This window comes from Gobius niger (assembly GCF_951799975.1).
Source record: "Gobius niger genome assembly, chromosome: 13".
NCBI classification, from domain to species: Eukaryota; Metazoa; Chordata; class Actinopteri; order Gobiiformes; family Gobiidae; genus Gobius; species Gobius niger.
The window spans coordinates 19,048,286-19,073,983 of NC_136864.1; the positions used below are offsets into that span (position 1 = coordinate 19,048,286).

The following is a 25,698-nucleotide window of genomic DNA, read 5'->3' on the forward strand; positions in this document are numbered from 1 at the left end:
CAGTGAGGGGATGCACAGCCAAGGAGGAGGTCGAGTGGATCGTGACAGTGGACGGTGTTTCGAGTCCATCTGACACACTGACCTAGTGACGCAACAGAGATCACCAAACCAGGATTACAAAAGCCTCGGGCAGGGAAGGGGGGGGCCATGGATTAGCGCACGCTCTGTGCAAGAGAAAACAAGGAGATTAGCCGCTCCGTGGATGGATCTGAAATAATCTCAAAGCAGAGTGAGTGATGGAACCACGGACCACCGCACAGCAAGAAAAATGCTGCCTGCTATTAAAAGTAATTTAGTGTATGGTGATATGAATGGGTGTTTTGGTAACATGGCATGCAAGGGGATGAAGAAATGCAAGAAGAAGAAGTGAACGCAGTATCTAAGCGCACAGATTAAACCATGTGCAGCCAATCAGTTCCAGTCTCTCCCTCTTCCCCACAGAGGCCCTTTCATGTCAGGCCTTTACAATCTGCCGCGGGAGTCACAAGGCTGCAGCCGCTTTGATGTGAGTCAGGAGGACCGTGTGCTGTTCATGACGATGGGACACGCTGAACAACATTTGGAGAAAAATCAGTGACAAACGCAGATGGGCAGAAAAACAAATAGGTGCCGAACAAGTAAACAGTCCTCGTTGCACAAATGTGATGAGCAAAGCCCTGTCTGCATGTGTCCAGATGAGGACTGTACAGTGTCAATGATGCTGGCGTCTCACTTTGATATGGAAGAGGGGGAAAATTGGGCTAAAAGGGAATCTAGGGCAATTTTACATGGATTGTAAATACATACAAAATAAAGTAAAGAAATATAACTTTCGAGGCACTGAAAATACTAAAGGTTGGACAATAACATGCCTCAATCCAACTGCATTTTAGTACTACCGACATGTTTGAGTCTTATATTCCTGCAAAGTGTATGTATTATTGATTTTCAAATTTTCTGTTGGAAGGTGGCCGTATTAGCAATATCCGCTAATAATCAAAACAATAACTGCTGCAAACTTCATAAGTTACATCATTATTTTATTTTTTCTATGTATTTGTTCATTTGGTCAGGACAGTGCGGAAACATGCATGTAAACACACTTGATTGCAGCTTTGAGCTTATTTTCATCCATCATCCCCCCACTCGCAATCTCATCCTGGCCTTTTGTCCATGTTTTAAGCGGAAACCTACGCAGACACGAGGAGAACATGCAAACTCCACGCAGAAAGACGCCGTCAAGGTGGGAATCGAACCCGGGACCTTGTAACTGTGAGGCACGAGCACTAACCGCTGTGCTACGCCTGGTGTTACGAGCATTTGCCCCTGTCTCAACTTCACCCACCCTGTGTCTGAGTACACTGATGTATGAATGAGAATGCTTTTGTGAGCATGAATTTGTAAAAGGGTAATGGATGGAAATTATTGGTCTTACATCCTTTGCTATGGCCAATCCGGTTAGATCTCAGAAGCTAAGCAGGTTAGGGCCAAGTTGGTACTTGGATGGGGAACACCAGGAATCTTGAGTTAATGTAGTGTGTGAGTGAGTGGTGGTGATCGGATGGCGCAGATTGGATGCAAATTGGCGCAGATTGGCAGCCTAGCTTCCTTCAGTCTATCCAAGGGCAGCAGTGGCTAAATATGGAAGCAAGGAACAAATAAATAATGCATGTGTCAGGAATAGCACTATATAAGACTAAGGTATTATTATTATTATTATTATTATTATTATTATTAGACTATGGCTACAATCCCCCACATTTACCCATGTACTTGTCTTGACTTCACTTGTCATGAACATGCACAGTACCAACTAATAATATGTGAGTACGGCAATAATTGAGTGCATTGATTGCGATAGTAATGCTTTTTACAGTGCACTTATGAATTCATAAAACTGGACAGCACTGCTTATGGTCACAGAAGTTGTGATCCAAACATCCGAACATTTATGCTCAAGTCTCCTGGCCTCCCCATCTGCTCCCAACCCTCATCCTGTTATGCTGTCATTGGCATCTACCCAAAGACAGGAAAAATCCCCTCTTGGGCTCTTCCTTTTCCCCTTTTACTTTATGATGAGGAAAAACAAAATGTCTGCCATGTACAAGCCTTGCTCCAGTCTCATACCTCCTCCTCTGCGCTCTTTTCTCTCAGTCCCGCTCGGCTCGACTGCGGTTACGTAAGAGCTGAGGTCAAAGTGTCAGTGCTGTTGTCAAGGGAGACGCTGAACAGAGGGGCTTTATGGGAGAGAGAGGAAGGGCCACAGTATAGTATAGGAACACATAAGAAACTTAAGACTATGAAGCCCAATGGGTTTAATATGTTTATTCATGCACTGTAATTCTGTAAGTCATGCTGGGGATAGAACAGAGAAAGGTGGAGAAAGTGCGTGAAATAATTGTGGTGGAAAGCCTTTGAGTTAAGCTATGAAATTTAGAAAAGCTACAGTAGATGTGTGCGAGCCAAAGTCATGTGGGAGAGAGAGAAAACAAAAGACTGTAAGTGTGTCTAAAAAAAGTGGGAGGCGGGCGGAAAAAGAATGCCTGACTGTAGCCTCCGTGCACTGCTGCTCCACTAACCTAGTTTGAGTAATCTCTGCCTGGGCGCTGTTTCATAACATCGCTGCCAGAACATTGCATCATAAAAGGCAGCCGCTCCAACTCCACACTCCCCTCCCCACACGCACACACCTTCTCCTTCTCCCCATTCACACCACATCGAGCCACCCACCTCTCACCATCGGCAATCACAGTCACACATTGTCCCCAGAACACGCGTAATCCAAATCTCCTTATTCACCAGCAAAACCGGCCCGCTGCAGTACACAACAAAAACAAGAGATATGGGATTAAAGATCCAAGAATAACCTCATATTGTCAAATGATATAATCCAAACGCGTGTTCGGAAACAGGGACTGTAGGAGACCAGCTATAGAATGTGACTGAGGGCAAATGAAGAAAAAGTGCAAAATGAAATTGGGATGCAGCCACTGGTCTATCCTGCTCTGACTTTCCCTGAACTAAACTGACCTGCTAATTAAACTCCTCCTGCTATTTCAGCTGTGGGCAAGATTAGTGTTCTTAAGGATGATTCCAAGTCGTACGTTCCAAAGTGGTTCACTCTCTGAGGCAAAGCACTTTCAGACATCGAAACATTTTGCTATTCCATTATGAGCAAACACATTGTGTACGTGACACTGACTTCTTCCTCATCCTAATTTGGGATTTCTGATAACACAATGATCTGGAGAGGAAGGATGCACAACAATAGAAAGTGATTGTTGATTAGGTAATGTTCAATGGATGATTTGACAAAGTTCTATTTGGGGTAGTCACGGTGCACTAAGTAATAGGCCTAATAACCACTGGATATGGAAAATATGTGTTGCGGAGAGAACTTTGCTAATATCAAACATCAACAATTGAAAATGTATTTCTTACTAGGGGAGTAAAGAGGTTTCTTGTTTTGAACAGGATGAAGTCTGCATTACTAGTAATTGCTAGTTTTACTTGCAGCTTATGTAACCAATTAGGCGAAACTGACATAACCTGTTATGATTATGGTATTGTAGCCAGTGTGATGAAGATATGGAGTAAATTAGCTGACGATGTAACATGTCATGCTGTGACCTTCACAAAGATGTATGGCTCTGATAACGAAGACACAAGAGAGAAGGTATGATTCTACCTGTATAACAGTGCTAAATGGCGACAGTGTTGTTTATGTTGCAAAATGTAATTGATCAGTGTATTTCCTCTCTCAGGGAAATGAAGTTTGCTCAGACTCAGAGCCACCTTAAACTCGCCCCCGTGCGCGCGTTCCCGAGAGCTGCGCGAGGAGCTGTCGGCAGTGAGATCATGTGAGAGTCCACGCTGAGAGAAAGTAGGTTAGCAGGGTAGACTGAGGAGGAGAACGAGCGGAGAGTCACATCACTGAGGGGGGCCTGAGCGAACCACTCGACTACCGTGGGACTATTCCTTTATACACAAAAAACAACGACTTCCACCCACATCGACACCGCAGCGGATCCACGCTACAATGCGAGCTACAGTGTCTTTCCTTACTCTACTATTTCGCTTGGACTTGACCAAGCGATAAAGGGCACTTTGAAGGTAGTTTTTCCACATATCCGCAGCCGGCGTGAAGTGAATATTCGAGTGTACAACGCCAGCACGCTTTTTTCTTCTTATTGTTTTTGACGGTATCGAACAATCTTTAACCACATGTAGTTCCTGTCGTCGTAAGGGATCACACTTAAGACACACCACCATGCGAGGTAAGTCTGTGTTGTTTGTACTGAACCTGTGAGTGTTTATTTGAACTTGGTGTTTATTGTAGCGCCTCCAGTGCGTGCATGTGTCTGAATGACCGCATGTGTGCGCGCAGGGGCTTTGAGTGCGCCTGTTTTCCTTCAGTGCGCATTAATCCCGCATGACTGGATTAGTGCCGCTCTGAGCTTCTGGTTGTATGTTTGACTTCAACATGCTCTCACACAAAGCTGTGCATTCATTCAAAATATATTATTCATTTCAATAGTTTACTAGTTACTAAAGCTAATAAGAATAAGTAGCCTACAATAAAGGAGACACATCTTTGAAGTCTTTGAAGATTTGCCTCATCCCCAGAGAGCTTTAGCTGCTTCTCTAAATTTGCAACGGGATCCATGCAAGTGTTATGCAACGTGGAGGGGAGGGGCATAAGAGGAGGTTGTTGTTAACCAAAACATGCATTATGTAATTAAGAAATGATTGTACTCAAGAAGATTTAATTTCTGCTTCGAATACCACAGAATAGCCTTTTCATCTGTGTGTCTTAAATAACTTTTTTCACGTTTGTAACACAAGGAGAATAATTCTCTATAAGCATGTTTAGCCTTACTCATAAACCGGGTCTTATTGTTGCTTTTTAATCAAATGTGATAATACAGTCAGTCATTCTGGTATATGTTTTTTGATGGAAAGTTGCCGTAGTCATGTGGTGGTGAGACTGTGCCCGCATGGCCGACAGTGTGAGTGCAGAGGGAGAGACTGGCTGTTCCACTGACCTAGTTATGTCACCAAACATTATACAGCATTCGTAGCGGAGGGAGGGGGGGGGCAGCTTTGGGAAGCGCCAAGCCGAACGATGTGCACTGCCATGTGCTGAGAGTGTGTGGCTCTCCGTTATGAATGGAGAAAAAAGAAATAAGTTTAGAAAAGGCATGGATTAAATCTGCTCTCTGCTGTACATTAAAGTGTAAATCACAGGCACAGATAAGGTGCATACCTGGAGAATGTCGTATGCTAAAATTGAAGATTTTGTCTTTGGTTGAGGAGAGGCTCCATTAATCCTGTCAGAGGGAGGAAAGAGATGAATATTTGAAGGCAGAGCTGAGAGGGCCTCTGGTGAGAGGAGGATATCCAAATGTAAACAAACCTAGGTCTGGTCTGAGCTCACCGTTCTGAGCTCTAGCCATTCTTTATTAGAATGTGAATTAGCATTTTCTGCCCAAATGGAGCGTGATTCCACACAGTAGTCTTTACGATTTTAGTCAGATATGAGTCACTATCAGTCACTCTTATAGACTGAGTATAGGGACCAGTTGACTATAAGAGCTGGGATAGAGATCACAAGACTGTTGTTCTCACAGACAAGCCCCTGTACAGGAGGCCCATGGACTTCTTAGTCCTCTCCTAATCCCTTTGCCTGGGCCCCAGCCTGGCCTCTGCTGGTATTTGCATCTGTGAAAGTAAAGGCTCTTTGATTTGAATGCAGTGGCAGCTGGCCGTCAGGTCTTCAGAATCGTGATATCTTCTGTAACATGATTCTCTCAAAACACAAGGATTTGTGATAAGTATAGAAGGATCAAATAATTTAGTTATAGGCAATGTAGAATTTTGAATTTATTGTGGAAAACACTTGTTTCTGAAAAGGCCCAGTACAATCTATTGAATCACCTTAATTGAATCAAGCCCAAGTCATTATGACTGATGATGTTTTTCCCCCCAGTCTTTCACCCAGTCTTTGCAACAGACTGGCAGACCTCAGAGAAGAGGCCCATGCTTCTCCTTGAGCATACACACCACAGACAGGCATGATTTAACAAGTGCTCAGTGTAACATGTCAGGAGCTGCAGCCTGTAGTCCACAGACTGTCGTTCTACTGATGACTAAATGAACTCAATATAGAACAGTGTGTGCTATCAACCTGCTGCAGGCTAAAGCTAAATGCACTTGTGTAATAAACAAATAAAAACATCTGAATAGCTATTCTTAAGTAGTGCTCTTCATTTTTTTTAATCATTATGAACATAGACAATTTGATCAAACTAAATGTTTGGTCATATTTGAGAGATATACACAATTACAACATTGTGTATATCAGGGATAGAAAGCTTGCTTTGTGGTGAGCCAATATTCATCCAAACATCCCAAGTCCCAACCATGGCGTAAAGTAAAGCACGATTTTCTCAAAGTCCAAGTGTTAAACATTATATATTTTTTAAAAGAATTGACAGTATTGTCTGCATTTTAGAGTACCTGGATAGTTAATTAATCTCTGATGTGTGTAATAATATTTCTCAAAAGCATCTTGGAGGCCAGAGGGTCTATGCTGGAGGGCCGGCTTTTGCCCCCAGGCCTGATGTTGCCAACCCCTGATGTGTCGTCAGTGATAAGAAACCAACAAAAAAGCTACAAAAACTTCAAAAGGAAAAGAAAAAATTGCAACACTTAATTCTACAATAATACATTGTACCTGCCATATTTAGTACAATGTGCTCTGTAGCAATGTGTAATAACTTGTATGAGATACATACACGATGGAATAACATGAATTTGTAGTTTTGAGAAACATAAGGTAATAGGACCAGTACTCTGACCCTAACCTTAAGCCCCAACCCTAAAGGTCGTGTGTCTTACTACATTATGTACCTCCAAAGTAATAATGCACATTATTCCACTGTGTATGTACTACATACACATAGGGAAGTTATTACAGATTGTTACAAAACAGAACACATTGTACTGAATTTAGTTAGGTACAATGTATCAAGGCAAAGTGTAACTGGAAAAATAGACTAAATGGATATTTATGTTTACTGTAAAGTCAATTTGAACTTAAACTAAGTAATACAATACACATTTCTGATGTTTTTAATTGCGTGGCCATCACTATTATGAAAATCGAAAAAATCAGGTACATATTTTTTGCCAATATTGCCCACTCCTGCAGTGAGAATGTGGAGGGTCAAAGGTCACCTCTCTTGACACACTGAGAGTTCAGAGACTGCACTGAGTTATTGCCACAGAGCAAAGTGAGCTGTAGGCAACATAAAGTGATCTCTCTGTGTTGCATACGACCACATCTGTTATTATAACAGGTTATACTGGTAACGGCCTGATAGAAGAGGGGCTCCAGCTGAAACAAACTGCCCGTCTGATTTTGTGAAAAGTTTTGGGTGTGGCATGTAAGCTTTGTTTAAACATTCTCTTCAGCTAACAAAATGTCTGTTTTTTGATAAACTTATTGAATTTTGGTGGACTCAGGGCAAATAGACATGGCTAGTTTTTGATGGATTGTTGCTCTAGAAACGCACACCAGGGCAGAGGTCAGATTGCTGAAGTTGATGTTATAGTCCAGGTCAACACTGACTTTCAGCAAGGTTAAAGATATGTTTCATCAACTCAATGGTATCAGCAATAACATACTGCTGAAATGCTGAACATTATTTTTGAAACATCACTCCTTATATCAGGTGGTGGACATGCAGAGACGTAGGGAGGATGCTTGCGGCACTGGGGACGGCTGGGTGGGCATCTGTGTTATTCTGTCTAACAGCAGAGACAAGAATAGACACTGTCCATGAAAAGGCTCAGTGTTACAGCTCGGACAGATGGGTAGCTGCAGAATAACTGACATTCATGTCCTGAGTTAAGAATTATGTAGCTGGGTGCCAGCCAGTAAAAAAGGGAAGTTTAAATTAATAAGAACTGTCAACAGTTCAGTGCAGCAATATATTGACATAGGTAGTCTTGTATAAAACCTGCTGAAGTGACAAAAAACGTAATAATAATAATAATATAAAAATATTTTCACATAATGCAAAAAACAATTTCCTGATTCAGGCTACAAGCTCTTGAGTGAAACGTTCCACAGTCAGTCTGAGCATTGTCTGTCATCAGTTCCACCTTAAAAGTGGTGTAGAAGTCGGGACTGCGCCTGGCTCCCTCCTCCCACTCCCCCCGCAGTGGGAAAGTGTGTCAGTAGGACAGAATGTCCACATGGGCTGACAGGCTACAGCAGCCGAGCGACATATGAGTCAGCCAATAGCAGAGCGACTCGGAGCAGTGCTGTGCCAATTGGAAAGCTAAACTCTGAGGAGGGTGGGGACTTTGTGTTGCTAGAGTGAGCTTGCTGAATGAGTGTTGTGAGGAATGCTCACAGACAAGAGTTATATAATCATGAGGTGCGGGAGGGGTAAGGGGAACCTGAGAAAAAGACAGGAAGGGAGGGAGCTAATTTTCCATTGCATGCCTGCAGCTGCCCGCATCAGTTAGAGCACTTTAGTCAACGCTTTTGGAGAAACAGACGACTGCTTTATAAAGAGAGAAAAGACATGGAAACTATTATTTCAGTGCTTCAGAACAAAGCTATACTAATCCCAGACATGAGTTTTCCCTCCTCTTTCCATTAGTGTAATACAAATAAAGGCTATAAAGGTGTATTTATAGAGTTTTACTCTACTACAGTCAGACCAGCAATAATCAGCGATAATACAGTTGTTTTCTATTAGGGAAGGAGAGAGGCGCCTCTGTGCTTGCTGTCATGTGATTGTCTATCTGTACACTGTGTACTCCTTGTGGGGGCCACACACAGGGCAGACAGACACCCAAACTCTGTATCAAGTTCATATTCTGATTGTCAAGACCATCAACGAAATTACAGTAATAGTAGTGTGCATTTATTTTTTACCCCGAAGCTCATGACCACATATTTTGGTTCACGTGTATGTTGGGGACAGAATACAGAACTGGTCATAAGCTAGAAGAAACCAGTAAGACCTTAAGACCTTGTTGAAAGATGTGCTAGGGTTCACTCATTCATTCACCCATGATCAGAATGACTCAATTGGACCTATGACTGCAGTACAAAACATGACCAAAAATGACAAAAGATGACCCTTCTGGTAGTGCAAGAGGGAACCACTTGGTCAAAACACTTGGCTTTCTAATAATAAAGCCATGAGTACAGAGTGTCAGAAGTCTCACTGTCGTTTGAGCGTTGTGACCCTGGCAAGGCCACGGCAGATAACAATGGCCATGATTTTGATAAATGAAGAAACGTCCAAGATAGTATAAAAGAAGATATAATCAGCGCGGTTATTCTTAAAAGCCTTAGTGATACGTTGCACTATATGCTGAAGTAATAACACTGAATCTTTTGTGTTTTATCCGCGCAGCCCAGATTGAGGTCATCCCCTGTAAGATCTGTGGGGACAAGTCCTCAGGCATCCACTATGGAGTCATCACCTGTGAAGGCTGCAAGGTAGGGAAACAAATCAGATCAAAATTAAGTTTTGGGCATCAAGTAGCTTCAATTGTTTCATATAAGTATTTTGTGTCTCTGTTTAGGGTTTCTTCCGTCGCAGCCAGCAAAACAACGCTATGTACTCATGTTCCCGGCAAAGAAACTGCCTCATCGACCGAACCAACCGTAACCGCTGCCAACACTGCCGCCTCCAGAAGTGTCTGGCGTTGGGCATGAGCCGAGATGGTAAGTTACACAGCAAAGAATTCAATCTCTCCACTGGAGCTATGTGGCTGCAGTCTAAAGTAAAACTATAGGCTAAAGAAACCAAAAATAATGACAATTATAGCAAGTGGAAGTGGTAATGATGTCAAAAACAGTCAAAGCTGTGCTGATATCCTATGAAACAACCAACCAGAGGGATGGAAAGAGCATGTAATGTAAAAACCTATTTGACATATTACTGACCCGCTGTTTATTGAGGCAACACCAAAATACTTAAAGTAAAGGTGTCTTTCTGAAATTGGTCTATTTCTGTGTAGTCCTAATATGGTTTATCCTTATCCAAAGTAGTAAGACTACATGGTCTAATACGAAACTATTAGAAATTAGGCATTCTGTTATTTATACAAAATTTTTACACTTAGGTTTTTCTCTTGGTGCTAAAATGATGTCTTTTTGTCATTGCTCCTGACAGCGGTGAAGTTCGGGCGTATGTCAAAGAAGCAGCGTGACAGTTTATACGCTGAGGTCCAGAAGCACCAGAAGTCCCAGGAAGGAGACTCGGGAGGTGCAGGCACCACCTCCCTGCCCCTGTCCCGAGAGGACGGAGTGTGCAACAGTGCGGGTGAGGACGCCGAGGAGGGCCTGAGCCGCTCCTACAGCAGCGGTGGCTCGAGCTCCACACTCAGCGACCTGGACGACATCGCGACGCTGCCCGACTTATTCGACCTGCCACTGACGCCCGAAGAGGCCAGCGAGTACTGCAGTCTAGAGCTGCTAGGTGGAGGGGGCAGCACGGGCAACACCTCCAACTCCTCTTCTGCCTCATCCTCTTCCTCGTCCCTGTCCAATCAGAACTCTCCTCAGCAGACCTTACTGGATGGCCCAGACAGCAATGGGATCCAGCTGATGCACTCTCACTCGCTGCTGGACAATCTGCCAGACGACTGCTCTATAGCAGAACTCGGTGAGTGGGCAGTGGGCACAGCAGACTTGAAGTGAAATAGAGGTGCAAGGGCTAACTGTATTCAAAACAAGGAGCTCTTGAGTCTGGGGATCTATTTCATTAAAGGGAAGTTCGAAGACAAAGTACTGAATGTTCCCAATTCATAACAGAAAAATGATGCATAATCTGGAAGGCTGAATTTTTCTCCCTGTCATTATCAATCAAAGTAAAGCCTGAAGTTCACACTATTATTAATATGGGAAGTTGTGTCTAAAAGAGCATGTTGTACACACCACCACAAAAGCACATAATTAGCTGTGGTAGTGGAAACCTCTAAAAAGGATCAGCTGGAGCGTGGCGTTCTATTCTGAAGTTCTGCCAGTATTAGAGTGAACTACTCTGAGTTGGTTATTTTCTGTAAGTGACACAATAATTGGAGTTGTGATGTAAGTGCCAAAAATGATTGTTTTGTGGTGACAAATGGAGCTTAAGTGCAGAGACAGACAGTCTTAGAGTGAAACATAAAAAGCCTTGAATGAATGTAGGAACAAACTAATGGAGATGAGCTGGACCTAACGATAGTGAGATAAACACTGTATTTTATATATGAAGCTGCATCTCCATGGTCACTGTGGAGGCGATGCAAAGGTTTCCCTCATATTATAAAGCATTGCAAGCATTGCGCCAATTATTTAGGTGATTCTATAATGCCACCTATGTCTGAGCGGCAGATCTTTCTGGTATTCACCGTGTCATAATCAGTGTACTTATTTGTGTTCTTCACAGAGCGAATCACTCAGAGCATTGTCAAGTCTCACTTAGAGACATGTCAGTACAGTGCCGAGGACATGAAGAGGTTCACCTGGGCACAATATACACCTGAGGAATCACGTAGTTTCCAAAACAAGGTAGATACAGTTTCAAAGTAAAATACATATTTATACAAAAAGAGTGATTACTAAAATGTCTAACTGTTGTATTTTGTTTCTTCACCAGTCTGCAGAGTGGATGTGGCAGCAGTGCGCACACCACATTACCAATGCTATTCAGTATGTGGTAGAGTTTGCAAAGCGCATTGCTGGCTTTATGGACCTGTGCCAGAATGATCAGATTATTCTACTCAAAGCCGGTCAGTGTTTCTCATTGCTAGATCAATTCTTAAATGGTAAAAACTAAGCTGAAAGATGCTAACTATAGTTCCCTCCTGTTTTTGTCTCCAACCTTCTACCTACACCTATTTTAAACCATCTTTTTATTATTTTTTGAAACTGGAAAAAAAAACCAAAAAAACATTATTTTCAAAACATAAAATCTGGTATGAACTGCATATATCTGACAATGCGTTTACTTACTAAAAATGCTATGAACTTACCAAAACTTGACGGATATACATGCGATCCTGTTATTTGTCAATTTTTAAATGGTTCAATAATGTCTTCTATATGCTCCAATCTGGGTCAAAATTATTTACATTTTGCTGTTGTATTGTGTGCATGTTTGGAGCATGTCTTCGTCCCCCTGCTCTCTTGTCCCTCTCCCCCACGTCTCTATCTATGGCTCCGCTTTTAGGCTGCTTGGAGGTGCTGCTCATCCGCATGTGCCGAGCTTTCAACGTCAACAACAGCACGATCTTCTTCAACGGGAAGTTCGCCCCTGCACACTTCTTCAAAGCACTTGGTGAGGACATGTATTTAATTTCACTTGTTACTGACAACACAATACTCAATGTTTGATACAGATTTTCAGCTCCTGTATTTGCCGTGCTTATAGCTGCAAATCTTTATTGCAAAGATTATTTTAGTGCACTTTTTATGACAGAATCCCTGGTTTCCTAACCATTTTGGCAGAAAGTTTTTCAACGTGCTTGGAAAGTTATTTTGTTTAAGAGCTAATGAAATCCCACAAACAAAATGCAAAAATAAAATGTCAAAATGTCAAAAGCACACCCCATATAGATGAAAGAATTTTTTTTTTTTTAAGATAAGGTACAAGAAAGTAGAAACACAAACTTTTCATATTCACCACAAACTTTTTTTTCACCGATACACTTAAGTCACAGTGGGACGAGTAGCTAAATATTACTCAAATTAAAAGTAATGTGTGATAAAACTATTTTACAATGTACCGTTAATAAAAAAATATTTCAAAAACTCATATACTTGAGTTGTACAACAGTAGTGCTGCATTAGCAGTCCACTGAAATTCTTTACACAAAAGAAAATTAATTACAAATTATAGGAAACATGACACCTAATATAAATAAGGCAAGACAACTTTCTTTATACTGCGCATTTCGTACACAAGGCAACTCAATGCGCCTATAAAATAAGTTTGTTCTTCTAAATTAGTTTGCAATTTAGACGGGGCTAGCTCGGTAACTTTGTGGGTGTTAGTTGCTTCAGCTGCAGTTTAACTGGTGAGACCAAGGTCTGGCATCTCTTCAGAAATGAAAACCTTTACTTAAACAATGCCAACAAATAAAGCACCATGGACATTCAGACCTGTTATTTTGTCCCACATTCATTACTGAGAGCAGCTCTTGTTATCAACATTAGTATTTTAGAGACTTAAGTATGCTTGAAACATTTCACTGTCATCATCGTCACTGTGGATGTGCTTTTGTATTTGCACAGGTTGTGATGATCTGGTCAGCGCAGTTTTTGACCTCGGCAAAGGACTGTGTCGCCTGCAGTTGTCAGATGAAGAGATGGCTTTATTTAGTGCAGCAGTTCTCTTATCGCCAGGTAATGATTTATCTTCCTCTTTATGCCTGAATTGTTTAAAACAAAATGTTATTCAGGAAGCACTTAGTCTTCTATGAGACAAAAAATATATATATATAAAATAAATGTGTTAACAAAATAGTGAAGCTGTTTCGAACATATGTGGAGAATAAAGTCCTGTCCCTCCAGTGTCTTTGTACTCTGGTAAACAAATTCAACACACAGAAGAAAATTTGCATGTACCTAAATAAGCCGTGTTTACACGCAAGTGTCTTATGTAACAAGCACTTTCCAGACCAAATAAACAATTGATCATAAAACATATATAAAATCTGAATGCATTTTACAGTCTTCTTTATACTTATTTCTTTTTTAGATCGACCTTGGCTGTCAGAAGGTCAAAAGGTTCAGAAACTTCAGGAGAAAGTCTACCTTGCTCTACAGCATAGTCTCAACAAAAGTGGAGCCCCTGACGAAAAATTGGACAAGGTAAGAATTAGCTGGCCCTGGCTTTTCATTGACAGATTTCAGCACACAGTTACTAAATACTGTATTTTCTTTCTCTCAGATGGTGTCCAAGCTGCCTATAATGAAGTCCATCTGCAACCTCCATATTGACAAACTGGAGTTTTTTCGTTTGGTCCACCCAGAGACTGCCTACAATTTCCCACCGCTTTATCGGGAAGTGTTTGGCAGCGAGATGTCTCTGCCGGACTCTACAGCCAGCTAGAGGGACAGCCAGAGACCAGAAAGTGTATCAAGGAGAAGGTAGTGAAGCGAAAGGTGAAGCAAAGAAGGACATAGATGTTGAAGTTCAACAACCAGCAATTCAGAGACAATCCAGGACTTTTGAAAAATCCTTCTTCAATGATCCCAAAGTAGTCCTTCACTTTCCCAGCAGGCAAAAGCACCTTACACTACAGACCACACATACTCACGGTCCTCTGCAATGTAGCACTAACAATAAGTCAATGGGCATGTGTATAATAATATAGTAGCCCTTTATAGCACCAGACAAGCTCAAACTTGATCCACTGCAGATCAACCATTTGAATGTACCTCAGTCATAAGCACCAGTGCACAAGCCAGATTACACCAACCGTGAATGTACCAAACTGAACTTAGTCAATCACAAAATTGCAAAGTCATTTGTTAACGCAAAATGTGGCAGCCATGCAACCATAGTTTGTACTGACCATCATAGGGACCAATATCAAGTCATTTTCTGTGGAGAATACAGCTATAGTTTGACGCACAGCTCAGGCTGACACAAGCGCTCACTAACAGTGTTCGGTGCTGCCTTTTTTTGTAGGCTCTTGTAATGCAATGAGAAACCTCAGTCCCTCACACCCCTACCCTTGTAAATGCCACTTAGAGACAGGACAAGATGAAATTAACTTTAATTTATATACACATTTATAGACAAATATTTTAAGTAAGAATGTAAATAAATGATTATATAAGTGTATAGAGTAAGTGAGCGATTTCAGTGGAAAAGAGGGAAGAGCAAATCGTAAGATAGAAGAACCAAGACGGATCAAGGACGCGGATTTTGTGGACACAATTATTTCTATGAACTACTTTCCTGTTTGACAGTACTCTCAGGTTTCTATGGCAACAACCCCTCTTTTCCCGAGGGTGACCCAACCGGGCCAAGCAAGAGATGGGTGGACATTTGTTGCAGATACAGCTGTTGGGGCAGTGTGCATACAGACAAACAAACAGGCAAGTTGCGTCAAAACAAGCTTTGACTGACTGCATCACTGCTGCCCCAGTGGAAAGAAGACAAGAAAGACACTAGTAGGACAAACTCAAACTCCATGGACTGCAGGGTAGATGTGAAAACATGGCATCTTCTGCTAGTCTCTAACCAGCTCTCAGTTATGTCAGTGTGGTGGTAAAACTGTCTATCACTTGTTTCTGTTGCCATAACAAACTGGTCCATAATATGTATCATAAACCATCCATGCTGGTTGGAGCAACTGTATTATTTTGTACATTTTGTTGTTCCTCTTCCGTAACCCCAACACTTGCCCAAATGCAAAGCACTTATTCAACCCCTCTTTCTCAGTGGACACTTGACCCGACAGAGTTACCAGCGGCCCCCTGTGTTGGGCTTCAGTGCTAGTGAGACTTCAGTAAATGTTTATTTTGCTTTATTTGATTTTGTATCATGCACTGTGTACATGTAACAACACACTTTTTGAAGGTTCCAAGATGATGATGTCTTACCTGAGTTCTGTGACGTTGAGAGCAGAGTCTTCAGACCTGCTGTCTGCCTCTCAGGGAGCTAGCTGTGATCTCCTGTCCCTTTATAACCAGTGTCGTCTTTTAGCCTTGTACTTTTCACACCTTTTGCACCTAAGATGAGACCCATAACCATAATCACTGTGGACGTAAGCTCTATTTTTGTGAATGTAACTCACAAAGTGTCAAAGCCCTTTCCCTCTTGTCCTAATATTGTAAATGAAATTTACGAGAAATAGGAATTAAAAAATAAATCACTTAGAGCAAAAGATAAATTTCATCATTGGAGATTATTTTGTTTTGCTGTGATTTTGACTAATTGTCAGTCTTTGTTCCACAAGTTTCTTTGTCACGACTTTGTCTCTTTAGAGTCAGTATTTTTTTTAAGAAGAAAACACACATCAAAGAATAATTTGTCTCCCTTCTGTTTTTCTGTATGACAAAATGTACAAGAACTAGTCCAAGAGTCTCACAGCTCTATATATTATCGTCTAATGGGATGTGGTTTTAAGAATGTAATAAATGGTTTCCTTTTCTCTTAAACTGATTCTACAATAGTATTTGTCTTTCTTTTTTTTTTAAACAGTAGTAATACTGATATTTTTAGGAATATCTGCAGCAGGCCACATATTTCAATGTCTGTCCCAGAAGGATGTGCATGTGGCAGTTTTTATCAGTGTTTAACGTTATAACTTAAGACACAATGATTTAGACTCAACTAAGTGACACAAAGTAATGCCGATCCAATAAACATAGCGAAATACCTAAAATATAAAGATAAGCACCTGAACCACTTTCATACTCACAGAAAAATGTGCTTGGTGACCCAGTTTGCACGTTATGGAGCCTCCCACATGAAGTTGGGTCCAGGAAACTGTGGTTACTTGGCGAGTTCCGCGGTGCAAAGTGAAGACGCATCGCTCCTCTTCTGATCTCTGTTTGGCTCCGTGTGGAAATACCTTCCGAATTAATTCACTTTTACGTGTTGACACCAAGGCTGCAAGATGTCTGTCGCCGGTATAAAGAAGCAGTTATACAAAGCGACTCAGGTAAACGCGCGACTTTTTAAAGATTAGCTTCATGCTAGCTCAACTAGCCTGCTACTTCTTCTTCTCCTGGGCAACAGCATAACTGCCTCTACATTTTCCACATTAGGATTTACATGATCTTTTGACCTCACTGTGACATTTAACGTATTTTTTTGACTAATACACAACTTCTTACATTGCCAGTTGGCTTCTTTAAAAGATTTCAATGACAGTTTAGTAATAATTAAGTCTGTCGCTACTTTTTCTGTTGTGATCTGTTGTGGTCTGTCTTCGTGTCATACAGCACTGGTTTTCAACAGAAATCCACTCATGTTACATCGTACATATTGTGATACTCGTACACTTTTTGTAACCATGTCGTGTTATTTTCATTGAAAACAAACAAGCAAAAAAAAAACTCGGCAAAAGTTGAACTCCTCTTGTTTTGATTACGTGACGGACAGAAGTTGCTTTTGACGTGCTCTTTATTGTGCGAAGTGGAAACCTGCTGATCGTGACTCCTGAAGCTGGGCGTGCATGGTATTCTAGATATTTGGATAGTACACCCAAACAGGTTTCTATCGATGACCTATGCAGAAAAGACCTCCGCAGAAATCAGTCCGTACCTACAATCACAGTACATAAACCTTAACTGGCTACTCATTGTAGGCCTACAGGTAAGGACTGCCTCAATGTGACAGGCGTGACGTTATAACTGTTTCTCACTGACTTCTGATCAGGCTAGAAAATATTATTAGTTTTATGTGTTTATGGGTGAAAAAAGTTACAGCCTGCCCTTTCACTGTGCTTGCTAGATTGTTTTTGCTTAGGCGAAACTTACATACAATAAATATGCGGACTTTAAAGGTGCATTATGCAACTTTTTTATGTACAAAAAAGAGATGATATTTGTGCGTATTTGACCTTGTAGTGACCCAGGGCTGTATGAGTGGTCAGCATGCCGCCTTTACTTTCCATCAAGGTAGTCTCTAGGACGCTTCAGGATCAATTATTTGGAAGGTTTTCACTGCTGACGGACCCTCTCACTAGAAAACCTCCAAAACAATTGATGTAAAGTGAAGGCACTGGCCACAGACGCTGGCACTGTGTCACTACAAGGTAAAATATGCACAAATATCAACTGTAGTTTTTGACATAAAAAGTGAACATCTGTGCAACATTGAGCCCGGACTAATACCGTGTCTTTATGTTGTGCTTCATGAAAATATTGTTTCTCTGTTTCATGCAAGATTTAAAGTGAAAGAAAGCAGACTAATTGGATCAGCTGACTATAAGCGCTGTTTTGTTTTATGTAAAGTTTTCTTCTTTTTTTCCCCCAGATGATGAGTGAGAAAGTTGGCGGAGCTGAAGGAACCAAGCTGGAAGAAGATTTCCTGGAACTTGAGAGAGTTAGTCCATGTTTAACCATACCAACTTTATGAAGCACTTTAAAAACTTTACAGCTTGGCCATAGTGTCTCACACAAAATACATAATACATAATGCATAGGCACAAATATATACAAAATCAATAATGCGTAAAAACGTTACGCATTATTGTAACAATAATGCATATATACAGTGCCTCTCGTAAGTATTCATACACCTTGAACTTTTGCACATTTTGTCATGTTTACAACCCTAAACATAAAGATTTTATTTTGATTTTTTTTACTGAACGTTCACACACAAGTAACAGACAACTGTGAAGTGAAAGCAAAATGATACATGATTCTGTTATTTTTCAAAAAATAGAAAACAGAAAAGTGGGGTGTGCATATGTATTCATACAGCATGAATACTTTGTGAACCCCCTTTTGCTGCAATAACAGCAGAAAGTCTTTTGGGGTTTGACTCTACAAGGTTTGCACATGTAGAGACTGACATTTTAGCCCATTCCTCTTTACAAAACAACTCAAGCTCTGTCACATTAGAAGGAGAGCGTTTGTGAACAGCAGTTTTCAGATTATTCCACAGATTTTCAATAGGATTTAGGTCAGGACTTTGACTGGGCCATTCTAACACATTAATATGTTTTTATTGAACCATTCCATTGTAGATTTAGCTTTGTGCTCCGGGTCATTGTCCTGCTGGAAGGTGAATCTCCACTCCAGCCTCAGTTCTCTTGCTGACTCCAGCAGGTTTTCCTCCAAAATGTCTCTGTATTTGGCTTCATCCGTCTTCATAACTATTCTTACAGTCTCCCCAGTCCCCGCTGAGGAAAAGCAGCCCCACAGCATGATGCTTCAATTTTTGTCTCATCTGACCAAAGCTCCTTCTTCCACATGGAGCTGTGTCCTCCATATGACTTCTAGCAAACTTCAAACAGGATTTCTTATGGCCTCCTTTCAATAATGGCTTTCTTCTTCCACTCGTTCATGTAGGCCAGATTTGTGTAGAGTACGACTTATAGTTGTCCCATGTACAGATTCCCCCAGCTCAGCGGCAGGACTTCACAGCTCCTCCAGAGTTATCTTGGGGCACTTGGTTATATTTCTTACCAGTGTCCTCCTTGTTCGGTCTTTTAGTTTAGGTGAACGACCACGCCTTGGTAAGTTGGCAGTGGTGCTATACTCTTTCCATTTCCAAATGATGGATTGAACTGTGCTCCGGGAGATGTTTAAATCTTGGTAAATCTTTGTATAACTTAACGCTCCTCTAAACTTCTCCACAGCTTTATCCCTGACCTCTCTGGTGCTCCTTGACCTTCATTATGCTGTTCAGTGACCAATACACTCCGACCATAGCTCTGAGGGCCTAAAAGAACAGCTGAAATTATTCTGAGAGTAGATTACACACAGGTGGCCTCTATTTAACCGTTAGGCCAAGGAGTGAACATTCTGGAGTCATTAGGAATGTTATAAAGGCAATTTAATGCACTCAGAAAATGCTGTATGAATACTTATGCACGCCCCACTTTTCACTTTTCTATTTTTTGAAAAATAACAGAATCATGTATCATTTTGCTTTCACTTCACAGTTGTCTGTAACTTGTGTGTGAACGTTCAGTAAAAAAATCTAAATAAAATCTTTGTTTAGGGTTGTAAACATGACAAAATGTGCAAAAGTTCAAGGTGTATGAATACTTACGAGAGGCACTGTATATATATATATATATATATATATATATATATATATATAACTAAACTAAACTAAACTAAACTAAAGCAAATATATAATCTGCAAATATATATAGCGGATTCTCGTTATCAGAAGAAAAGGAACGGAACAGACTGATGTAACAGTGAAGCTCATTGTGTGAATATTAATGAGAAACGGGGGTGGGTTTAAATAAATGTTCTTCATCCCGCTCCCTTTCAGGCAAAATTTAAACTTGCTTTCTTTGTGTTGAAATGAATGTTGTCACAATATGTCACAAACTACTGAATGTGATATCCTTGTGCTTCACTGTGGAATACCTTTGCCAGAAATAAATATATAAAATAAAATAGATATTAATAATAAAGTGACCTAAAAACAGGCAGAGACAAGTTGAAGTCAAGATTTTCCATAGCAAATGTGTTTGTTTTTCACATGTTGGATTCTTGTTTCCCAGAAATCTGATGTTACCAGCAAAGCTGTGGTTGAAGTCCTCAATAAAACCTCTGAGTACCTCCAGCCAAATCCAGCTACAAGAGCAAAGCTGACAATGTTAAACACAGTGTCCAAAATTCGAGGGCAGGAGAAAAACCCTGGGTATCCACAGCCTGAGGGCGTGCTGGGCGACTGCATGCTTAGATATGGACGTGAGATGGGAGTAGACAGTAACTTTGGTAAGAAGACATGTTGGACAAACATTTGATTACACATACAACCACCAACTTCACATCATGTCCCACACACCTTTGGGTATATTAGAAGCACAATATTTTTTAATTTGTATTTCCAGGTGGGGCTCTAACAGACTTTGGAGAATCAATGAAAATGATAGAGGAGGTCAAGCATTCCTTGGACATGGATGTAAAACAAAACTTTCTTGATCCTCTGCAGGCCATTGCTGAGAAGGACATCAAAGATATTCAGGTAGAGACATGTACTTCTGCATGTGGCAGTAAAGGGTCATGGTGTTACTAAAGTTTTTAATTTATGATGTTCCAAACCTACTATAATTAATTATGTTAACCTCTACCAACTGAAGGGCTTTAGTCTTAATATGTTTGTTATACTATTAATTTTTCTTGCTATTACTCCTCAGTTTCACCTGAAAAAGCTGGAAAGTCGGCGCTTGGACTACGACTACAAAAAGAAACGTCAAGGGAAGATTCCTGATGAGGAGATCAGACAATCCATGGATAAATTCCAAGAGTCGAAAGAAATGGCTGAGAGATCCATGCACAGTCTCCTTGAAACTGATGTGAGTTTCAGTAACCTTCACTACTACACAATTAGTGCAAATTAGCGCAGGCTCTGGTACAGTTTTACAGCCATGTAATGTGCATAAATTATTACATTAAGAGAAACTTGATTATCATTGTGAACATATTCAATTCTGTAGCAGCTAAGACCTGGGGACACGGGGCAGGGCCGGCAGATGAGAGTGTATTTTGTAAGGTGTGAGAGTTGATCTTAAGGAGAGGTATTTTAACCAAATGCCAAACATGTAGTGATCCAGACTTCTTATAGGTATGGGTATTTTCTGTTTTGAAGTTTTCAAAAATTGAAATTGCCCATTGAGTAACATCCGGCCCATGCCACCCCCCTGATATATTAACACGTTTTTTTGTTATATAAAAGTTTGGAATGTTGGATAGAACATAAATAAACCCACTGCAAAATACAGTGGAGCCTGTGTTGGCTGACACACCTTGTTTCCTCTTACTGTGACTTGCAAAACAAGTTGTCAAACTAGTTTTTTGTTTTGTATTTTCCCTAAAATACATGTATACTGTACATGCAGGAACATGGCATAAATTAACTGTTACATATTAGAAGGGATAAAGAGAAATGACACTATAAATGATATGATGAGGACAGTATTGCCGCACTCCCTCTTCTTTTCTAACTTTAAATAGAAGTGGGTTTGTGTGTAGGTGGAGCAGGTGAGTCAGCTCAAGTCCTTTGTCGAGTCTATGCTGCAGTACCACAGACAGACCACGGGGATCCTGGAGGGTCTCCAGGAAACGCTCACACAGAGGTCAGTGTTTCTACTGCCGCTGTGAATGCTTCTGTGGAAGACGGCATGCTTTCTTTCTTTCTTTCTTGTTTTTTTTTTTTGAAGAAGAAGAAGAAGAAGGCATGCTTTCAATTTTTTTTCTTTTCTTTTTTTTTCTTCTTTCTTTTTTTTTTGAAGAAGACATGCTTTTCTGCCTTTTGAGGCTCTGTGCTCTGTGATGATGGGCGCTCCTTAACGATGATGTTTACCAATACATTTTACACTGATATAAGATCTAATGTGTCTGTGGGGAAGCAGTAAACTCATCTGTGGATTCAAAAGTCGGCAACTCGATCTCATCTCTCACAGCCTCCTCTTGTGGCCAATAATAAAATCTATGTGTAGATTGAAAACTACCGTACTTCGAACAGGTTTAGTGATGGTGAAAAGGCAATGGGGAGACATTAAACATAACACAACGCAATCAAGGAAAAACAGATTAGAAAAATTAAATTAATGGGGCAAAATACTTAATTGGGAAGTAAAAAAAAGTGAATTGTGCATGATTTGTCTCTTTTAATTAAAAAAAGTCTTATAGTGTTAATTTGACCACATACAGGGTGGACGAGGCTGCATCGCGACCAAGGCGTGAATACACTCCCAAACCACGACCCACCTTTGATTATGGAGAGATGAACAACTCCAATGGAGGCTATTCCCCACCTGCTGCCAGCCCTCCTGCCTACTCTCCTGGTAAACCTAATGTTGTTTTATTTAGAGCTTTTTTGTGTAAGCACCTGAAGTGGAGGCGTGTCAGCCCCTTTATCATTCTTTCTGTGTTATTTTGTAACATTTGAGTAGCTCCTGCAGGTATTTCCTACCAAAGACCGTCGTTGAAGAACAGACCACGTGAGCGACACAGATAAAAACAAGTGTATTAACTTGGGATCTTATTATCAATATAAAACACAATGCTGTGCAAAGGTTTTTGTGAGACAAAACATACTATATGATCTCAATATTATATTTACTATTACATTGTTTTTATTTTATGCAATTATGGGGGGAAAAACCCCTCAGAGATTTTTGCACAGTATTGTCAAAATTGCATAATTGGGTAGCCAGTATGTGCAGGTCTACAACAAGTTAGACTTATGAGACAAGCAGATATAGGCTTTGGCAAAGACTACATCTTTGCATTTCTATCACCACCATTGTTTGAAATTCTTGCTTTTGAGTCATCAAAGCCTTTTCATTTCAGGGGACCTGAGTATTAACTAACTGGACTTAGTTGGTCACTTCTGTGCCTTTGTGCCTGTTTAAACCCTCTGGTTCTCAAGAACAATATACAGAAGTACCTTCTTTGGCCTGAACCGAGGGAACATCTAGAGCAGGGGTCCCCAACTGGCGGACCTGGGTCCAGGTCCGGACCTCCAGAGGCTTTAGACCGGACCCCAAAGCCTTTTCATCCTTTTCCTACCAATATATAAATAAATACAAAATATACCTAATATCTAAGGCTGAATGAATGAATTAACAATTATGATAACGTTTAAATAAGATAAAATGTAATGGCAAAGTTATTGATTCATTAATCAGTTCTGCTAAGTAAATTAGACAAACTTTTAAGAGGACCCTGGAAATATGTCGAAAGTCACGAAAGTAAAGTTTGCAGACCTCAAGCTGATTTAGTTGGGGACCCCTGATCTAGAGTCATATTTCACTTTAATATCACTTTTTTTATCGTTTGAGTACTACTGATTTGTTCTTGAGCCCCAGATAAAGGTGAATTAGTTACTTCCTTTGGTAACTGTTTACATTTAGGGCCCTGCTGTAGCTATTTTTACTTGTTCAGAAAGGGTCTTGGTGTCTTCTTTATCAAAACGGCTTCTTTATTTGCCACGGTGATTTATTTTTTTCTCTTTTTGTGCAGCGGAGCCATCATGCAAAGCCCTGTATGACTTTGAACCAGAAAATGAAGGAGAGCTCGGCTTCCAGGAAGGCGATATTATCACTTTGACCAATCGAATTGATGACAACTGGTTGGAAGGAAGACTTCATGGGAAAACAGGGTACTTCCCAGTAAACTATGTTGAAGTATTGGGGGCAGTACCGTTTTGAAAGAACAAAGATTTGGTGAATAAAAGAGGACCAATGACTTGAATACCAAAATCATCATATCAAAGGACAAATGGTGAACTAAATGGGAACACTTTAAGTGAGACCATGCTTGGCAAAAGTGGAATTTTAGTTTTATTAGATATAATTTGGTCATAAAGGGCTATACATTTTCAGGTGTCATTTATCACATGCCAAGATTTTCCATGCACTTTGTACACTACAGTCTTTTTGACACTCCAGCAATAGTGCTGTTTCTTTTAATTATTTAATCATATCAATTTACCATATTAATAATATATAATATTATGCTGTTTTAATTCAAGTATTGTGCTTTGTGAACCCTGTTCAGTTTAAGACCAGAGATATTAAATGGTATATTTAAAAAAAAATACACTTGTAATTAAAAGAGGGATCAAAGTGTATATTAAGGTTAGGAATGTCTAAAGATGTTCGCCTGAGGTACGACATATGTGTATGCATTTTTAAAGTATACAGATTCATTGTGCTGGCGCGATCTGGCTGCTTATAGTGGTCATGTGCTGCCCCCTGGTGGTGGTTTAGGATACGAATAATCTCTGTATATTTAGAATATGCTATCGGTTTAAACAATTGTAAAATGTTATTGTAAAAAATCTGTGTTGCCAACTAAACCTGGTGGCAGTGTTTATATTTTCCATGAATTTATAACTCTCACATCCTACTTCTCGTTTTCTAGCATGACAGCATTTTTGTCACTATTAGATTGAAACGAGGTAGAGAGACTCTTCTGACACAAAGGTTCAGAATAATGGATTTCACTTTTGATAAAGCCTTAAGAGACGCAGGGAACTGTGAGAGTTTTTAGTACCATTTAAAATGGTATCTCTGTTTAGTTGTCATGATCCCCTTGTTAGACCTCCTCCCATCCTGCACATCACTATTCAGACAGAAAGTGGAACAGACAGGCCTTTAGAGCAGAGGAGGGCACATCTCAGTGGATTATGCCCTCCCCCACTAGTTTTTATTCACCACCTGCCTCTGTACCCCTAACCCCTGTCTCATTATTCACCCCAGCCCTGTCCCATGGTGCCTTGGTCCATCTCTAGAATGCCCTCTTTCTTGGTGTGCTATGGTTTTCCTCTTGTGTCTCTTGTGATCAGGAATTGCCTCTCATACCAAGTAATGGCTGTGGTTCAGGTGTACGTTTACATGCCTCATTAACACTAAATCAAAAGCCTAGAGATACAGAGGGGAGAGAGAGGGCAGCAGGGGCTCAGCTTTGGTTATTACCCGCCTTGTATAATATTGATAGAAAGCAATGTTGAACAAAGGGGGTAAGACCAATTTGACTGCGGCTGTCACAGTTAAAATTGTTGTGTGAAAGCTGCAGCAAGCAACACTAAGTGATGTAATGTAATATTATTATACGTTTTGCTAGAATAAATGAAGTATTTAGCTTTAAACTTAAATATTCTCTGCACAAATGTGATACTTTAAAGTGCTTTGCATGCATCAAAGTCCTTGCCTGACCAGCCATCCACTCCTGCTTTTTGTATGTTTTGTAAAGAATTGGAAAAGCGTGTATTCTGGCTGGCCAGGCTATCAAGATCCAGTCTCAAGCGCATCTTTTTTGTTTTTTGTAACTCTGATGTTAGAGGCGAGGGATTATTCTGGATTATCTATACAAGAAAGAGATTACCTCTGTATTTAATGTAGTAACATAATTGTAAATGGGAGTTTTTAATAAATATTGCAATTTACACTACCCCCAAAAGACTGTTCATTGATTCATACAGTGCATTTCTATTTTATTCCTACAACACTATGTTGTCCGATCTTCATGACAATAATCCT

The 25,698-nt window shown here is 40.5% G+C and overlaps 2 protein-coding genes across 2 annotated transcripts; both read left to right on the forward strand.

Moving 5' to 3' along the window:
- The first annotated feature begins 3,827 nt into the window (after positions 1-3,827).
- Positions 3,828-16,009, forward strand: LOC306972344 (nuclear receptor ROR-beta-like). Its single transcript, XM_079568933.1, has 10 exons — positions 3,828-4,256; positions 9,420-9,505; positions 9,592-9,733; positions 10,185-10,676; positions 11,442-11,563; positions 11,652-11,784; positions 12,225-12,332; positions 13,289-13,399; positions 13,755-13,867; positions 13,947-16,009. Exons 1-10 carry the CDS (start codon positions 4,250-4,252, stop codon positions 14,106-14,108), a joined length of 1,476 nt encoding a protein of 491 aa, XP_079425059.1. The 5' UTR covers positions 3,828-4,249; the 3' UTR covers positions 14,109-16,009.
- A 427-nt stretch (positions 16,010-16,436) lies between these two features.
- Positions 16,437-24,512, forward strand: LOC306972208 (endophilin-A2-like). Its single transcript, XM_079568752.1, has 8 exons — positions 16,437-16,674; positions 17,994-18,062; positions 20,209-20,425; positions 20,542-20,675; positions 20,848-21,006; positions 21,683-21,786; positions 22,364-22,497; positions 23,678-24,512. The coding sequence occupies exons 1-8, from the start codon at positions 16,630-16,632 to the stop codon at positions 23,863-23,865; spliced, it is 1,050 nt and encodes a 349-aa protein (XP_079424878.1). The 5' UTR covers positions 16,437-16,629; the 3' UTR covers positions 23,866-24,512.
- The last annotated feature ends 1,186 nt before the right edge of the window (positions 24,513-25,698 follow it).

Excerpts from the sequence above, each read along its gene's own strand:
- LOC306972344 (XM_079568933.1), top strand. Across the intron at positions 11,564-11,651 it reads CACGTAGTTTCCAAAACAAG|TCTGCAGAGTGGATGTGGCA; the intron begins GTAGATACAGTT and ends TTTCTTCACCAG. Across the intron at positions 13,400-13,754 it reads AGCAGTTCTCTTATCGCCAG|ATCGACCTTGGCTGTCAGAA; the intron begins GTAATGATTTAT and ends TTTCTTTTTTAG.
- LOC306972208 (XM_079568752.1), top strand. The coding sequence starts at position 16,630 with ATGTCTGTCGCCGGTATAAAGAAGCAGTTATACAAAGCGACTCAG. Across the intron at positions 16,675-17,993 it reads AGTTATACAAAGCGACTCAG|ATGATGAGTGAGAAAGTTGG; the intron begins GTAAACGCGCGA and ends TTTTTCCCCCAG. Across the intron at positions 20,426-20,541 it reads GGGAGTAGACAGTAACTTTG|GTGGGGCTCTAACAGACTTT; the intron begins GTAAGAAGACAT and ends TTGTATTTCCAG.